This window comes from Sinocyclocheilus grahami, unplaced genomic scaffold (assembly GCF_001515645.1).
Source record: "Sinocyclocheilus grahami isolate Dianchi unplaced genomic scaffold, SAMN03320097.WGS_v1.1 scaffold363.1, whole genome shotgun sequence".
Taxonomy (NCBI): Eukaryota; Metazoa; Chordata; class Actinopteri; order Cypriniformes; family Cyprinidae; genus Sinocyclocheilus; species Sinocyclocheilus grahami.
This window is the reverse complement of record NW_015505542.1, coordinates 762955-782778: the sequence shown is the minus strand read 5'-3', so window position 1 is coordinate 782778 and position 19824 is coordinate 762955. Positions and strand designations below refer to the sequence as shown.

Genomic DNA, 19824 nt, shown 5'->3' with positions numbered 1-19824 from the left:
CACAAATGCAGACATGGTTTTATGTTTACGCGGCGCAATACGCAATGCAAAGCGTAAAAACACAGTATAAGTCATTACAATCAGTAATTATGTCCCCACTGGATGCAACAAATGCCTCGTTTGTAATGGGTTTGTCTCGTCGCGCCGGGACACATGGAAACCGTATGATGGAAGCACAGTATGGTAAGGGGCGTAACATTTGTCTCACGCTTGAGGTATTCAGCCAATCACAGCACACCTCGCTTTTCAGAACGATGAGCTTTGTAAAAATCTATGCATTTCAGAAAGGCGGGGCATAGAGGAGAAACAATAATGTACAGTATGTGGAAAATAATGTGGTTTTTTTTACCTTAAACCGCATAAACACATTGCATTACACCAAATAATGTTCTTTTTAGCAACATCATATGACCCCTTTAATATACTTAATTCAGTTATGCTCAGCAAGACTGGATTTATTTGATCAAAAATACAGGAAATACTGTGAAATATTATTACAATTTAAAATAACTGGTGAAACATTTCATATTATTACCAATGTTGATAAATTATTTGCAGTTTAATATTTTTTTGTCAAAGCCATGATACTTTTTTCAGGATCCTTTGATGAATAGAACATCTTAAAAAAAAAAAAAAAAAAAAGTTCAAAATTTATTTGAAATCACTTTGTTACAAGTAGAACATTCTATATTGGTTAATATTTAATTTTTAACTATATTAAATAAACTATATTTAATATAGTTAGGATGCTGCTTTGGAAGGTAGCTGTCTATGTAGGTGGTTTTCAGCAAGGCAGCTCACTAGGTTTGGAATGGAGCCAACAATATTCCCAATGTCATCATTAATCGATATTCAGTTCATTAAAAAAATAGTCAAGACCTGAAGTCATTACCTTGGCTAAAAACACATAGTTGAATTTTGAATACTTGGGACTGATCTCTTCTACCTGTAGAATCAAACACAGGACAAACATAGCAAATGCAATCTGTCATTCACAGTCAAACTGAAATTATTTATTGACTACAGACTGCTGATGTCCAAACACAGACTGTTTATGTAACAGATCTTTTGCATTTCAGGTGTAGTTAATTAAATGAGATCATGAAAAACACATCTCTCTTGAAAGAAGGACTGCACTGCTGGCAGGCAAACGTTTTCAAACAATTTGCGTGTTAAATGAGATATTAAAAATTAACATTGCAGGCAGTAAACCTCCACTCTATAATCAGAGCAATAAATAACAGTGTCGACATTTACGAGACTTACACAATCACACAAAATATAAACACTGCAGCAGCCACATATATGAGGTTATGTTTTTGACAAAGTAAACTCTACAGGGTTCCTGCACCTTTTGATAAACAGATTTGTAATGTTTTTTTACATAATTTTTCAGCTATTTATGATTATTGGATGAGGATTTTACAAAGAAAATCCTAGGGCTTTTTCCTCATATTTCTAGGTTTTCCTTAATTTTCTTTAGATTTAAAGTCTTTTTTTAAGTCTTTCTTTAGTTTTAACTTTAGTTCTTACCCACTATAGCAGAAACAAATAAATAAATAACTTGTATTTTAAATTGTACATCTAATATTTGATATGGCTTCTGGGGTTCCTCTTGGGAACGTTGCAAACAAAAACCAAGAGCTAAATATAATTTTTGGAACAACTATTATTCATGACAGCACATTTGGTGGTTAGATTTGAGAAAATTACACTGCCAAAAATCATACACATATACTACCATTCAGAAGTTTGGGGTTGGTAAGATCTTTTGGGGAAAAAAAGGGTTATTTGTTTTTTTATATAATTTTATACTCACTAAAGCTGGATTTATTTGCTTAAAATACATTAAAAACAGTAAAATTGTGAAACAGTATTACAATTTAAATTAGGGATGCACCGATATGAAAATTTTGGCCGATACCGATAACCGATTATTCTTTATTTTTGAAAGCCGATAACCGATATGTTGGCCGATAAATCTATATCCAAATTGTTATATACTTTTTGAGAGCCTGATTACAAAAAAGGTCTCATCATTAAAAGCCACATCCCAAACACTTCAACATAAGCAGCCTAGTTTGAACGGTGTACGTTTTAAAAATATTTTTACTCTCCCATTACCAAATTTAGTCATAAAGTCTTACAAATAAATAAAATTATGCATAAATAATGCAAACAAGTCACTGGACATCATTACACGTGTAAAGAATCAAAATGAATGCGCCATAGATCAATAAAACGGAATAGCCTCTGCACGGACAATAATTAAATGATTTTAATTACTAAACCATATTGTTGATGAAAATAATAAGAGAAAAATACAAGTGGTTGTTGTTATTAATAATATATCAATGATTTTGAAAAAGTAACAAATTAATACCACTGTTTTAAATAGCAGCCGTTGAGCTGCGCGTGCTGAAGCTGAAGAGCTGAATGAACATGGTAAACTGAAGCGTTTTGCTGGCAGCTTATTTAACTCAAGGAAATGCATCCTGAGATTAATATTAATACAACATAAACATAATATTACAACTTATATATGTACAAAATGATGCAGTTATTGCGTGCTATAGTCAGACTGTGTGATCCTGTTGTGGATGCGCTCTTCCCATATCAACGCGCTGAAACACAGCAACTAAACCCAAAGAATACACAACGTTTGATTATAATAATGTTCTCATTAGAATGTTATATACACGACATTCCCAATCATAGTTATTAATGTTGTGCACTGCTGTTTGAGCTGCGTGTGCTGAGCTAAAGATGATCACCGGTAAACTGAAGCGCTCTTTTAACTTAACCAAACGCATTCTATATGAGATAAATCAGATATACATCAAATAAACACAATATTACAATGTACAATTGCACAAAAGGCTGCAAACGAACAGCGCGCATCTGAAGTGTCTCTGAAGGAAATAATGCATTATTTATCGGCTTTAAGATATCGGCCAAATTTTCTTATCAGGCCGATACCGATAACAGACAAAATGAGCCGATATGGGCCGATACCGATATGGTGGCCGATATATCGTGCATCCCTAATTTAAATTAATCACTTTTCTTTTAATATATTAAACATAAAATGCATTTTATTTATCAATGTTAAACGGTATACTATGATGAATAGAAAGTTCAAAAGAACAGCATTTATTTGAATTTTTTTATTTATTTATTTGAATTTTGCAAATGCAAAAGTCTTCGCATTTGATGGAAATGTCTTTGACCCATTTAATGCATCATTGCTAAATAAAAGCATTCATTTCTAAAAAAAATTAAATAAAATTTGAACTGTAGTGTATGTGCACATTTCAATTTAAAACCAAATGCATTTCCAGCTTTCACTCTTTTATGAAAGATTTCCACTAGATGACATTTCTGCATGAACCTCACTTTGTAAATTATAATGCAGTACCATGTATGTTACATTCAACTAAAAAAGCCTAAGGAGATCATGGCTGTACTGATGCTTGATTTTATGCACCTACTGTACTAGTAATAGGTGTAGCTGCAACATTACTGTAAAGGGGGTTTCCACATACTTTTGGCCATGTAGCATGTAAAGCTGGATTCTGTCTGAAGGTGGATCACTCAGTAAGTGAATGAAGAGACAATACATTATTTGGTCATAAGCTGTTGGTATATTTCAGTTTTTTTGCACAAAATTAGACTATTCATGATTAATGACGAAGACATTCCCCATGTCTTTCCTATAATCAGTCGTGCTGTTGTATAACTCTCCAGAACGTTGTGCTGTCTTGGCAGGGTCTAACAAGTCTAAGCACAGACCCCTTAAATAAGAAGTGATGGCTGAGATACAAAGGACAGGAGAACATCAGAGGAGAGAGCAACTTATGTTAAATCACTGAATGTAAGAACACAGGTCAAGCGCTTCCAGAAATGAACAGGGTTTGTCATTTAAACTAGGATCTCTAAGACAAATCCCTCTACAGCAAGACATAAAAAAATGTCTACCTACAAATTGGTAGAAATTTAACAAATAAGTCAAATAAAAATAGGTCATATTTGCTATAAAACCGATTTTAATCTTAAATAACTTATTTTGTGATTATAGTCGATTTGTTATTTGGTAGCTCTTATCAGCTACCCAAATATTCATGACAAACTTCATATATTTATTCAACTGCTTGGCCTCTAAATAAAGAGGCCCTTTACACAATCAATCACTAGTGTGTCCCAATGATCAAAGGCACGTCTCACCTTGAGGAAGTTCTGCAGGGCATCCTGGACTGTGGCACTGGGTGGCTCTCCAAACAATGTAGCAGCGATTTTCCTCTCTATCCACGTACATTGTGACACCTGCACACAACATGTTTATGGACAAAGTAAAAAAGAACAATAACTCCATTTATCAACATACAGATAGGCCTATTGGCTGAATAAATTAATTAATAAAAACTATTTATATTAAAATCATTAAAGGGGTCATATGATGCAATTTCAAGTTTTCCTTTCTCCTTGAAGTGTTACAAGCTGATTGTGCATAGATAAGATCCCTTAAGTTAACAAAGACTAAAGTCTCAAAACCAAAGAGATATTCTTTATCAAAGTTAAGACTCTGCCACACCCCCCTAAAACGGCTCGTTCTAACACGCCCCCACATATCTACCTCACTATGTGGAAATATTAGCATAATGCCGCCCAAATGTGCACGCAAAGAAAGAAGGCATGGTTTCACTAACCGCAGTTGGTTGAAGCAGCCATGTCAGGGAGACGCTGTGTGTTTCAGTGCGAAAGCAAAAGCACTTTATTTGGCCTTCCAGAAGTAGATGCATTTAGGAATCTTTAAGATTACTTACAACAGAACAGCAATGCATTTTATGGACGACCGTTTCGTGAACCTAGGAGAGGAGGTAATTCTGACTTTGCTATGACAATCTGGCGCTTCTGAATCAGCTACTGTTTTATTAGTTTAAGTATTTGCTATTGAGTGTTCAAATGCGGAGTATTGCGCATCGTGTGTGTGTGTGAGAGAGAGAGAGAGAGGTGTGTTTTTTTTCAGGATTCTTTAGTGAATAGAAAATTCAAAGAACAGCATTATTTTAAATTTTTCTAAAAAAATGTTCTTTTTATGTATCCTTACTAAATAAAAGTACTGATTTCTTTTTTAAAATAAACAATTTCTTGATGAAAATAAAAAATAAATAAAAAAAATTTGGGGCTTGGAAAACTCATTGGTCAAACATGTTTAAAGATCGCTGTGCTGCAAAAAAAAAATCCTTTTTTATTTCAGTAATTTTTTTTGCAAAAAAATTTCTCATGCAATCTAGATTTTCAAGTAAATTGACTTGTTTTCAGTGAATATATATATATATATATATATATATTCACTGAAAACAAGTCAATTTACTTGAAAATCTAGATTGCATGAGAAATTTTTTTGCAAAAAAAATTACTGAAATAAAAAAGGATTTTTTTTTTGCAGCACAGCGATCTTTAAACATGTTTGACCAATGAGTTTTCCAAGCCCCAAATTTTTTTTATTTATTTTTTATTTTCATCAAGAAATTGTTTATTTTAAAAAAGAAATCAGTACTTTTATTTAGTAAGGATACATAAAAAGAACATTTTTTTAGAAAAATTTAAAATAATGCTGTTCTTTGAATTTTCTATTCACTAAAGAATCCTGAAAAAAAACACACACTTTCCACAAATATTAAGAAGCATTCAACATACAGCAAATTAGAATGATTTCTGAATAATTTAGTTTGATACTGTAGACTGGAGTAATGCTTTAATATCCCATCAATAAATTACAACTTTTAAATTATGCTGAAATTGAAAGCAGTTCTTTTAAATTGTAATATTTCTGTTTTTACTAGACTTATGATTAAATAAATGCAGTCTTGGTGAGCATAAGAGAGACTTTTTTCAAAAACATTAAATCTTTTCAACCTCAAACTTTTGAATGGTAGTGAATATTATTCACTATAGAAATTGATATTAATTTTTTATATATATATATATATATATATATAAAGTTTGGCCTTTCAGACTTTGAAACAAAGAAAAAAATAATTTTTTTTTGATATTTCCAAGCTTTCCATGAGCGTGGGAAACCTGATTCAGGCTTTAACTATACCACAATGTCATGAATATTCCAAACACACTAATAGCAAATGCTCTGTCACTCACAGCATAACACCAGCGGCCCAGCAAGTAATACGACAGAGGATCTTCAGGTTTCAGCTCAATTGCTTTATCCAGATGATCCTTGAGACATAGAGCAAGAGAAAGAAAGAGAGATAGAGGTTTCTTTCTATGTGGCACGACTTGTCTTTTTTGCTGATCTCTACAGCTGAGATACCACAAATATTTCTCCGGAACTCGCACAAACACAGAAAAACCCACCACAGGCATCTGTCATTCAGCTCCTCTCTCTCTGCTAGCTCACCTGCCAGGGCTGTGCAGGTGTGTGGTGTTTGGAAATCTAGCTGACAGCTAACATAAAATGCTACATGTATCAGAGACTGATCTGCTCTTATGAAATACGTGTGTGTGTGTGTGTGTGTGTGTGTGTGTGTGTGTGTGTGTGTGTGGGGTACCCTAATTTCCTTCCCTCTCGTCTCGATTATAAACACTAACTCTCACAGAAGCTGATGCTATGCTCCCATCAACACATACAAGCACTGAAATCAACTGAAACGACCTTTTGGCTGAGATCACCATATCATTTACTGCCCTTTAACTCTTCTCTACATGAAGCACAGGAATAAATGTGTCAATAATTAAAAGTGGAAGTAACTACTTCCATATGTTGACATCAGCCTAGCGGTAAACGGTCCATCTGAACTGCTCAAATATTCTGCTGTCTGTATTTAAGCTTTAAACATCCTGGACTGAAAATATACAGGGGGGAAAATGTGTATTTGATATATATACATATTTATTATTAAGTCTAATGTTCTAAAACCTAGCAATTAATAAGTGGGAGAACTTGCACAATTGGTGGCTGACTAAATACTTTTTTGCCCCACTGTATTTGTCTACACATTTGACATCCAATCAAAACATAAGAAACGTGAGCATTGTGTAAAGAACAAATATGCATACTCACCTTAAAAAGATAACCATTTTTTATTTTATTCTGAATAGATTCATATTCTGACAAGAGCCCACAGAGTATAGCATACCTATGCAGAAATAGACAAACCGAGAGAGAAAAGAAAACAGTAATTAGTAATATATGAATAGAAGCTATGCTATATTCCATTAATTAAAAGAGTTTACATCATTTGTGTAGACAGTGGAAAAAAACGAATTTGAAGGATAGGAACCATCGAACACTATGAAGGATTGTGTCCAAACAACACCGATCTACTGCAGCAAACCTCAATATTCACCTTGACGACCCCGTTTCCACAAAAACCAACCACAGAGAGCTTCACAAAGCCATCCATCCATCGGTTTTATCAAAGCTGCAACTGATAAACCTTCAATCTCAGACACCAATGTTAAAATGCAAAAACGATGGTGTCACGATCATAAAACCTGGACAGTTGGAGCACCAAAATGAATTTCGACATCTGCTCTGGCCAGATAAATCACCTGGCTTGAATATTATCAAACCTCTATGGATAGTTTTGGGGCTCTATCATACACCCGGCGCAATGCGGTGCCAGGTGCGACAAGTGTTTTTTGCTAGTTTAAGCCCGACGCAGTTGTCATTTTCACATCCTGCACCACGTTGTTTAAATCACAAATGCATTTGTGCGCCTATGGGCATGTTGGTCTGAAAACGAGGTGGTGTTCATCAGGCGCATTGCTGGCGCGTTGCTATTTTGAGGCAACTGAAATAGACTGCACCATTGACCAACAAAAACCTGGTCTAAAGTCTGGCACAATATTTTTTTGTTGTTATTAAAACTGTGCGTTAGTAACATGCGCCTATAGACGGGTGCACAACGCGCGTACACTTTTCTTATTACACACACAGAGACATGCAGCAGCACAAACATTTTTAAAAATGTAAATTGTAAAAGATTATTATTGTGTACATAAATATAAAAATGCCTACATGTCATAATGGATAGTCTTTGCATGTATCAGAAGTACGCGCACAAGCAGATCCGTTCCCTCACTAGAGAAGCGTTCCGTTTTTCCGCCATGAAAATAGCGAATCCGCCATGGCACGAGCGCAACTGGCTTTTAAAGGTAATGGGAGATGAGACTCTGATTGGTTTATGGCATGTTACGCCCAAAACACACCCATTACTCATTAAGAGAATAGGGACAACCTTTTTAGACCATGCACTGGGCACGCCGACCATTTTTCCTGTCCTTAAACTAGCAAAAGTGGATGCGGACACGCCCTAAGTGCACCTGTGCCATGCGCTTAATGCCGAGTTCACACTGCACGATTTTCAAACTTGTCGGATCGCCGTTGTTTTCACACTGCGTGACTATCTGGGGTAGTACAACTATTCAGTTGCTGCTGTGTTCACATTGCACGATGGATCGGCGACAGGGGGTTTAACACTGCATGACTTCACAACAGGAAGAATCGCCGACAGCTCTGTCTGGTCCGCAAACTACGTTTCACAACAAAACACACGCGAGAAGTGATGAGGAAATAACATGAGAATCCACGTGCGTCAGACCGGAGTTCTCCAGCAAGACTATAATTATAAAAAAAAAAAAATTATATATATATATAGAGCCCGCAAATTGTCTGTGAGCTGCTTTCCAGCTACAAGGAGAAAAGGAAAACCAGATTATGCAGGAGGGAGATACAGGGAACAGGGATTGGGTGTTCTGCAAAGAGAGTTGGAGGTAAATAATTTTGCAGTAACTGTTATGCTGATGTTGTGGCTGGTCAAGCAAATGTTTGTGCTCGTTTCTGTATGATATAATTGTTCATATCTATTAAAATGCTGATATTCTGGTTTATAACTCCTCCCTGAACTTCCCTCTGCCCTGCATCTTGGTCTCTCATTGGCTGTAGGTCATCACCGATGTAGTTTTCAGTCAGAAATCATTGTGCACAGCGTGATTGTGAATCGCAGACAGCTCCAGATATTTAGCATACAAAATATTTTGCAGGCGTCGGCGACATGTCGGCGATTTCCTCAGATCGTGTCTTTGATCAATCACACTGCGTGATTTGTCACTCGCGTGAACGAGCACCGATTTGCCTCCGATGTCGGGCATTTGTCGGCGATTTCGCGAAACCTGTCGGCGAGTGAAAAATCAGGCTAATATCGTGCAGTGTGAACTCGGCATTAGACCATGCGCTTAGACCGTTAAAATAGGGCCCTAAAGGCGGGCGTACACGGTGCGATTCTGAAGGTCGGAACGTCGTGAGCTCTGGCACATGTCACGATTGAGTTTATCCGAAAATCGTACGGAGGCAGTATGGATTTTAAGGACGAAATAGTTTTCTTTGTGGCAGGCGACTTGTGACGTCCACATGGACTTTCTGTTCTTCATAAAGAACTCAGGCCATTTCTGAATTTCTGCTCGTTTTGCCAGAAATACAACAGGCATATTCATTCATAAAGCTGAATGGCAAATGTGGCACATTCGGAATAACAAATAATAAATAGAACTGTATAATTAAACAAAAATTATTATAGATGTAACAACGTTTGTAGGTCGGGAAGGAGGCGGGAACCGGCGAACACTTCAACAAAACTTTAATAAAATAAACAAACAAAACCAAAACACAAAATAAAATCCAGGCCTAGTCCTCTCTCCTCCAACACTGTTGTCACTCCTTTTATCCTTCCGGAGCTCCTCCGTGGGACTCGAGAACGGTGAGTGGCGCAGGTGTCGCGCATTAGCAATTACTCCACTGGCCTCGCTCCATTCCCACGGCTCTCGGCACCGCCCCTCTCGTCACAATAGACTATAGGGTTTTTGTCATCGTCTGATTGGTCAACTTCAGATGGATTGCCAAATAGTCTCGTTCAACCTCACATACGCCACGAATTTAAACCGACAGCATCCGATTTTTTTTTTTACATGTTTGAAAATTATAGGGAGGACGGGAGGTGCTCGTAATGTCTCGGATCGGCCCGAAATTCTTCTTACACGGTACGAGCCGCGACCATCTGCGATTTTCTCCCGAGAGAAGAAAAAATAAAAAAATAATAAAATTTAGTGATGAGATCTTTGGGTACGGAGGTGACAAATGCCAAAAGCTCTGTTCCCAAACCAAGTTTGCTGCCTACATAGACAGCACTTTATAGTAATCATAGTCCTGCTATTGACATGAAGGCTGCAAAGCTAGGCAGCAACATTATGCTGATACCTAATTTTGATCTAATTCCAAGAAAGCATCAAATATCTCCTTAATGAACAGAACACTCCCAGAATGCACTGCAATACACTAAGTGAACCAAGATTACAGAGGATTATAAAAATATATTTCATTTAATTATGACAAATATGTCATAGTATCATGATTTTAGCTTTGCAACATGCTGGCATCAAAGTCTGAAACTATTCGATTGCAATTTGTTGCTGCCTGTCACTTATAAGGTTCCATTTCAGTTAGAATGCTGCCTATGTAGACAACAGACACTGGTTTTGGAACAGAGCTAACAGTGAAAACAGCCAAAACTGACAACACATTCCTGATTACTTATTAAAAATGGCAGTGCATGGACATTAAGTTGAAGATCACCAAAAATAGCTCTTATGATGAATTGCAAATAAATTTGAACTGAAGCAACATGAAGACATACCAGGAGTGATTACTAATAACAACTGCTGGCAGAGACAGTAGAATAGAACTGTAGAATAGAAAAGTTATTTTAAAATGCAATAATATTTCGAAATATTGCTGTTCTGACAGCATTTTAGATCAAAATGCAGCCTTGGTGAGCATAAGATCAGAAATCTTACCGACCGATAACATTTTGAATCGTAGCGTACATTGAAATTTGCATCATAAATTCCTTGAGATGTTCTTAATAACTAAATGAAAATGAAATTGAAAATGCATTTTCAAACATTCTTCCTAGCATTTGTTTGCATATTAATTTGTGGCTGGTTTTCTTTATTAACCATCGATAACCTCCTATAAAGTTCAAAGATTGTCTCACTGCGTTTACAAAAAACTAATTGCATGGTCGCTTCAAACAATGATGACACCCATGTATAAGGTGGCTTTGATGCAGCATCTCAAAGTCTAAATCCTAGTCTTACCTACAAAATTAATTAATTTGCTGCCCTGCACGCACTGATAGTTCCTGCAGGAAATGCAATTCTAGTTTCAGAATTAAAAAGACGATTTAAAGCAGATGATGTTGAGTTCATCGGAGTTCACCGGCCATGAAATCCAAGAGTGTTAAAGAAAACAAGCAGATGTTTGTTACTCTATTAGTGTAATTCTTCATGCTCAGAACAGGTCGGGGAGGTTTTGTGAGCTTCAGGCAGTTTCCAGTGTTCTAGAGTGAAACTTCTGTAAAGTTTATTCTATCTTGAAATGTGTGTGGGAGAAAGAGAAAGAGAGCAAAAAAAGAATGAAAATGACACTAGAAGAGGGAGAGAAGGGATTTGTACAAGAAAAAGTGTGGTTTGGCCAAGGGTTGTTTCTGATGGTTGCTTGGAGTCCTTTCGGTGAGTTGAAATATTATATAGACGCATGCACACTCATGCATACACAAACACAAACCACACAGAAAGAAAAGGAAAAAAAAATCTGCCGAACACTAAGACTTGTGGCTGCCAGAAGATTATGTAAGTTTAATCAGTATTTTCCTCATGGGCAGAGAAATCCCCTGAGCAACTGTCCACAAACAAAGAGGTCTAAGAGTCAAACTGATCGACAGAAAGAACAGATTCCTTTCACCTCTCGGCTCAGAATAGAAAGTTCTCTCATCACCTTGGGCTGAGCATTCAATAAAGTCTCAATGACAAGAGCTGCCACTGCCATTCAAGGTCAAACTGCTGCTCTGTTTGCAAGGAAAACCAGCTATGTTGCAGAATGGAAGGATAAATGACCAGCTTAAACTATGAGACACTGACAGGAACCTTCAGCTCAGGGAATCTAGCTAAATAAATATCAAGCCCCAACAACTGAACAAATAATAAAGCAGAAGAAGAGTTGAAGATGGACAATGTATCAAGACTTTCTAATACAGGTTCATTCAGAAAAGAGTTACCAACTGCAAACAGTACAGTTACATTTCCTGAAGAAAATCTGGCTGGTGCAAAAGTCAAGCTGAAGTGTTGTGTGGTTGCCAGGGCATTGCTATGCAGTTTCTAAGTTTCCATGAGAATGCAAATGATGCGGTTTAGGAGAGGTTTTGTTCTGAGAGCTCAGATTTATGATTTTCTAGTAATGCATGATAATGTTTTACTTCGAAGGATGGACCAGAGTCATATTTTAATCACTGTTAAAGTAAGATTTTTTTGCCCTATTTATCATCTAGAAAAGCTTAGAAAGGTAATAGCACACCTCTCCTCAACAATTTGCCACCATTTGAGAAATTATTTATGTCCACTGTGCAATGCATCCACATTTAATACTTATAGGGTTAGTTGTTTGTACAAATCCCTAATATAAAACTGAATTCTTGTGTAAATCATTCATACACTATTGTTAAAAAAAGTATTAAATTTTTATTCATCAAGGACTTAAACTGATTAAAAATGACAGTAAGGATATTTAGAATGTTACAAAAAATTTCAAATAAATGCTGTTATTTTGAACTTTGTATTCATCAAAGAATCCGGAAAAAGGTATCACCGTTTCTACAAAAACCTTAGGTAGGAATAAATTACATTTTAAATATATTAAAATAGAATCCATTTCTAATTACAATAATATTTCCCAATATTGATGAACAAAGACTTTAAAAGCATTAAAAATAGGGATGCACCGATACTGGTATCGGGCCCGATACTGAGCTCCTGTACTCGTACTCGTTGAAATGCCCCGATACCAAACGCTGATACCACACAGCATGTGATAAGTGCCATATTCAGACAAAGAAACACCGACAACAGAATGGAGTTATTAGAGATTAAAGATGTCTACGAAGTATATGTATGCAATGAATATAAAACATTCAGTATTAATGCCTGTATAGCTGATTTGCACCAGCTGGTAAGCAAATCACACTGAGTGGATTGAGCGCGCGGCGGCGCAGATGCGCGAGCTTGTCCAGTGACTATCCCTTTCTCACAGACAGCACTGGAAAGTTTGAAGTTCGGTTTTCACCCTTAAGCATACACGACTTTCTGGCGAAAGTGAAACTATGTGAAATGCGCTAGGCTGTACTGTAATTGTCCCTCTCATTCTGCTCCAGTGCAAATATGTGCACGCGTTGCGCGTGTTTTGCTTGCTTCATGAATGTTTCTGCATTATATGAGTGGCTTTGGAAAATAAATCGCTGCACGTTTCAGATGAAAAAAACGCGACTTCTATTTATGAAAATATCACAGTTAGGAGATTTATAGCGAGTGGTTCCCTGCATTTTTAAGGCTAAGGGTCACCCCAAACCTTTGAACACTAGTGTATATACACTAAAATTGCAACAAAAACTAAGAAATTAAGTAGGTGTGTGTGATTGTGCATGTGTATTTATATGTTCAGAACGAGTCTGGGAAAAAACTGAAGTTCAGGTTTGCATGAAGCTGGTTGACAGCATGCCCAGGAGTCTATATGCTGTCATTAAGGCTAAGGGTCACCCCAAACCTTTGAACACTAGTGTATATACACTAAAATTGCAACAAAAACTAAGAAATTAAGTAGGTGTGTGTGATTGTGCAGGTGTATTTATATGTTAGCTTGGGTCTGTCTTTGCATGTGTTTACATTCCTGGGGTGTGGTGATGCTATCAAGAGGGTTTTGTAAGATGAGTGAGCATATCCAGAGGAGCTGGCAAGCCTGAAAAACACCTCCGGTGCAAGACACCCACACACACGCACACCCACATATACATTCAGAGACCCACAGACACACCAGAACCCAGGTGCTACAAACAAGTATGCAAATGTGTTTCTCTACTTATGAGGGCCAGATTTCTGAAAAAGCTCTTGAATAATGGAAAACCTCTTGAAACCAACTTGAGGATACTGAAGCCACACAAACTCCAGTAAAGTTTAAGCTATGCCAAAAGGTTTCAGTAATAGTAATTTGTGAAAGATTGGAAATTAGCTTGTATAGTCAGTTTCAACAGGTTAATTATACCTCAAGTCAAAAGTACTAGTTAACTGGACAACAAATTGATTTAATATTAACATGAACTTACCACTGATGACCTTCAGCACACTGTGGATTGAAGGAAATTGCCTCTTCACCCACTTTTTTTCCTAAAATAAAAAGAAATGTAAACAAAATAAACAAGACGTGACAGACCAGCAGCATCCAATGTGTTTTCAGTCCTAAATACAACAAAAATGTAAAGGTTTATTTTGCAGAAGATGATCATACACCAGTTCACAGCTGGACTAATGAGACTTCCTCTAAAGATTTAAATAGAAATGATAATTGGCCTGCTTCCAAACTTTGACACTAAAGCCTTCATACAGAGAAGTGACTGAAGAACAGCAATTATAAAGGTGCTATAGTAAAAAAAAAAGATCGGAAACTGAACTAGTTGATCCTGTCCCTCCATACACACATGGACCAAGCTGCTATTGTGTTACATTTAATTGGCAGTGAGAGAAGAAGAAACGGAACCGAAAGACAATGAGAGTGCAGACGGATTAAGAGCAAAACACAGGGTACACGGGCATTCATAACCTAAAGACAGACAACACTTGTCTTCTTCACAATTAGTGGTAGTTGTGTTTTCATGAATAAGTCAAGATGGTTCTAAAATAATTAGGCTATAAACAAATCTTAAATCAATTGAATTATATGGCAATTAATTATTTTATTTTTCAATGCTACTTCATGGTAGTCGAAAGCAAGCACTAAATTTTAACCACTATGTCAAATTATTAAATTCTGGCACAAATGTCAGCAATTTATAAATAAATGTCAACCTGTAGTCATAAAAGCTGTGGTTACCATTCTCAGCGCAGCTCTTCTTCTCTGCAAGGTCTACAGCAAAATCATGTGCGTCTGCATAGGCTCTGGACAACCGCCAAAGGTACTGGCACTTCTGATCGAACTGTAAGCACATACATAACGCGTGTTAATAAAACATTCTACAAATAAACCAGAAGCCATCGTACACCAAAATTTGGGGTAAGTAAGATTTTAAAATGTTTTTGAAGAAGTCTCTTATGCTAACCAAAACTTGGTAAAAAAAAAAAGAAAGTTAAATTGTGAAGCATTATTTTGATTTAAAATAAGTTTTCACTCAAATTCCTAATTTGGTGCTCGTTCTTATTATTATCAATCTTGAAAACAGCCGTTCTGCTTAATATTTTTGTGGAAACGGAGAACATTTTTTTCAGGATTCTTTGATGAATAGAAAGTTAAAAAGAACAGGATTTATTTGAAATAGTTACAATCACTTGTAACATTATAAATGTCACTTTTAATCAATTTAATGGATACTTGTTGAACTAAAGTATTAATTTCTTTCAAAAACATTAAAGGAAATTATACTGACCCCAATTTTGAGCTGTAGTTTGCATACCTCTGCTTTCCTCTCCAGCAGAGCATTCAGGCCTTGTGCTTTCTCGGCCCCGTTACAGCTGTGCAGTCGGTCTGCTTTCCGCAGCAGGGCCGTGAGCTCATCCACTGGTTCCTGCAGTGGCTTTCGGTCATCGTCACTTTCCTCCTCCTCAGAATCTGCCAGTGCCGTTATATACCTGTAGCACACAGCAGAGAAGACAGTGAGCCTATATCTGCTGTTATGATTAAATTGGCCTCTTATGAGACTGAAACTTGACAGACCAAAAAGCTGTTGTGTTACACAGGAATGTCAGTGCTTGACAACAAGGACGTAATTTACATGTTAATTCGGTTAAATGTATTTTGGAAAGCTGAAGTGACTCTTCAAAGGAACAATTCACCCAAAAATGAAATTTGCTGAAACATTATTCACCCTAAGGCTATCCAACATGTAGAGGAGTTTGTTTCTTCAAGGGAACAAATTTGGAAAATGTTAGCATTACATCACTTGCTCACCAATGGGTGCCGTCAGAATGAGTCCAGAACAGCTGATAAAAACATCACAATAATCCACAAGTAATCCACATGACTCAAGTCCATCAGTTAACATCTTGTGAGGCAAAAAGCTGTGTGTTTCTAAGAAAGAAACCAATCATAATGTTTTTTGTCTTGTCTGAATCACTGTTTACAAACAAAACCAGTCCAAAACAGTTCTAAATCAAATATGTTGTTGATTTTGATGTGAGAGGAAAACAGGAGGAAGCGTTATTATGGACTCATTTTGGCCAGAAACGGCATTGATTGATGGACTGGGGTCGTGTGGATTATTGTGAGGTTTTTATCCACTGTTTTTACTCTCATTTTGACGGCACCCATTCACTGCAGAGGATCTATTGGTGAGCAAGTGATGTAATGCTAAATTTCTCCAACTCTGTTCTGATGAAGAAACAAACTCATCTATATCTTGGATGGCCTGAGCGTGAGTAACTTCTCAGTAAATTTCATTTTGGGCTGAACTATTCCTTTAATTCAAGACAAACTCAAATACATTCACATTACAGAGGCCAAGTGGATTTTTAAATGCTTTACAGTATCTTCAACATAAAAGATACCTCTCAGGAAGCTCAGGCAAAACAACATGCTTAAAATGTGTTTTCCCTACACAAGAGACAGAAGGTAAAGGAATTGTATTTGGAGGCCAAGCACAAATTCGGTAATGAATGTACAAACTTATAGGCATTCTTCTCACATAGGTCACTGATGCAGTCAGTAATGGATATGCATTCATAAAGTGTTTACATGCAAAACATCCACAGGATCTGTGCACATGTGACGAAGGCTAATTAACGGTTTATTGGGATTGCCAGTTTCAGACTGACACCTGAAGGCTTTCATGTAAAAACACTGTGAGGGTTGTTTATTTTTCTTACAACAAGGCACGCAATACCTGCCTAACATTTACAGCCTTCGAAAAGCGTCCCTTTTCAATGACTGTAGGCGTGCACTAGCACTCTCAGCAGCCGAGATGAGTGCGTAAAAACAATTACAGGTTAAGGTACAAAATGAAAGACTTGAGAAAAAGTGAAAACATAAAAGGCTCCCATTAAGAGCTGGCACCTGAAGCATTTGCGTCATTCGCGGTTTGTGAGAACATTTGAGACTTCGAGCGATAGTTCTGCAGGGATGTGTTGGAGCTGGAACCTCCGAGGGCACTTCAATGTTACATACAAGACGGTCGCTCATGACAGTCAAAGGAAATCACCCACAGCTGGTGTGTTTTTGATTTAAGGGGCTACAGTTACACATGAACTGCCAGACATCTGAGTCATTTTGGCCAATCTCATCAGTCTGTCTGAAATGATATCGTTCTCAGAGCCTCATTATGGCTAAACGTATACTGGCAACTCTTTTTCTGCAGTGTCATCCAGACATAATTATGTGTCACATACCAAAACTAACTCGATTTGGATATCCTCAATGCAACACAAGCAATAAACAACAAAAAACAAAATACATATACTACAAGTTTGGAAAACTATCACTTTTGATAGAAATCTCCTACGCTCACAAAGCTGCATTTATTTGACCAAACAGAGTAAAAACAGTAATATTGTGAAATATTATTAGAATTTATGAAACAGTTTTTTTTTTGCTTTATTATATTTTAAAATGCAATTTATTCCTGTGATGCAAAGCTGAATTTTCAGCAGCAATTACTTCAGTCCCAGTGTCACATGATGAGTGAAATTCAATCAATCATTTACAGAAAAGCAATTATTCATTATTATTGGTGCTCAATTACTAATAATGCTTCTTCAGAGCCTCATTATGGCTAAACGTATACTGGCAACTCTTTTTCTGCAGTGTCATCCAGACATAATTATGTGTCACATACCAAAACTAACTCGATTTGGATATCCTCAATGCAACACAAGCAATAAACAACAAAAAACTAAATACATATACTACAAGTTTGGAAAACTATCACTTTTGATAGAAATCTCCTACGCTCACAAAGCTGCATTTATTTGACCAAACAGAGTAAAAACAGTAATATTATTAGAATTTATGAAACAGTTTTTTTTTGCTTTATTATATTTTAAAATGCAATTTATTCCTGTGATGCAAAGCTGAATTTTCAGCAGCAATTACTTCAGTCCCAGTGTCACATGATGAGTGAAATTCAATCAATCATTTACAGAAAAGCAATTATTCATTATTATTGGTGCTCAATTACTAATAATGCTTCTTTGTATTGTCAGTGTTGAAGTTTTTGCTGCTTAATATTTAGAAATCATGATACTTTTTTAGGATCCTTTGATGAAACAGAAATCTTTTGTAACATTATGAATGTATTTGTCACATTTGATCAAATTAATACTTCCTCACTGAATAAAATTTACTTAGCATTCATTTACTTTCAGAATATCATGATACTTTTTTAGGATCCTTTGATGAAACAGAAATCTTTTGTAACATTATGAATGTATTTATTGTCACATTTGATCAAATTAATACTTCCTTACTGAATAAAATTTACTTAGCATTCATTTACTTTCAGAAGTATACATTTTTTTTCTTATTTACCCCAAACTTTTGAATGGTACCATTTCACGGTTTCCACAAAAATAATAAGTAAAACAAACTGTTTTTCAAAAATGTTTCTTGAGCGGGATATTTGAATTATTTCAAGGATTATGTGAGACTGAACACTGGAGTAATGATGCTGAAAATGTAGTTTTCCCATAACAGGAATAAATTACATTTAAACAGTTATTTTAAATTGTAATAATGTTTCACAATTATTGCGGTTTTACTGTATTTTTGATCAAATAAATACAGCCTTGAGCGCAACAGGATTTTCAAAAACATTTAAAAAATATGTTAATTAAAGTCTGAATGAAGTTGTCTTTCCTCTATCTGGATTGAAGGACACAGCCACACCCAGGAAAAATAGAATCTTCCACAGGGATCATTTCGATGCCAATCTTTTATCTCCCTCTTTGTGTGGCCGTCATGAGCAGAACTGCAAATTCAAGAGTGCAGTGTTTGTTTGAGAGCACGTCTTACATCCGTCCTCAGCAAAGATCAACAACTGTCAAGGATCTGGCTGAACACTCAGATCTCAAGCATCATTTGGATGAACATTACCCAACATCATTAGCACAAAAGTTTGCCTTTGCATTAGGCCTACTTCTCTGCTTCCGTTTTGTTTATCTTTGCGGGGCAGTGAAAACCAAGTCTAATCATCACATCTCTTCATTTGACGTACAAACACAAAAATGCAAACTAAAACAATTTTTTTTGCCTTTGCAGTTGCATTTTACAATTTTGCAATAACAACTCATTTATGTTCAGAGCAAAGAGTTTTGATTTTGCACACAGAAGTAATACAGTTCGAAAGCTACCAAGTCTAATCATCACATCTCTTCATTTGACGTACAAACACAAAAATGCAAACTAAAACAATTTTTTTTGCCTTTGCAGTTGCAGTTGCATTTTACAATTTTGCAATAACAACTCATTTATGTTCAGAGCAAAGAGTTTTGATTTTGCACACAGAAGTAATACAGTTCGAAAGCTCTGTTCATTCTCATAGCCCTGATGAATATGAAATCAAAATAACCCTCTGTAATGATGAATGAATTTCTACGGTCCAAACTGCACTTAAAGTGGAACCAACATTTCCAGTTGTCAAAGAGTTCAATGCAATTGTGAAAATGCCACATGGGGGGGGGGGGGGGGGGTCTTCTGTGTGTGTTTTATTTTTTTCATTT

The 19824-nt window shown here is 36.3% G+C and overlaps 1 protein-coding gene across 1 annotated transcript in view; it reads right to left on the bottom strand.

The window, feature by feature from the left end:
- Nucleotides 1–19824, bottom strand: part of LOC107549137 (regulator of microtubule dynamics protein 2) — a 34773-nt gene that overhangs the window by 1863 nt on the left and 13086 nt on the right. Inside the window, exons 3-10 of the mRNA XM_016230120.1 lie at nucleotides 16660–16705; nucleotides 15570–15744; nucleotides 14993–15095; nucleotides 14229–14289; nucleotides 7082–7157; nucleotides 6160–6237; nucleotides 4225–4323; nucleotides 893–946 (exon numbers count right to left, since the gene is read on the bottom strand). Coding sequence (XP_016085606.1) covers nucleotides 893–946; nucleotides 4225–4323; nucleotides 6160–6237; nucleotides 7082–7157; nucleotides 14229–14289; nucleotides 14993–15095; nucleotides 15570–15744; nucleotides 16660–16705 — 692 coding nt within the window. The remainder of the gene's footprint in view (nucleotides 1–892; nucleotides 947–4224; nucleotides 4324–6159; nucleotides 6238–7081; nucleotides 7158–14228; nucleotides 14290–14992; nucleotides 15096–15569; nucleotides 15745–16659; nucleotides 16706–19824) is intronic.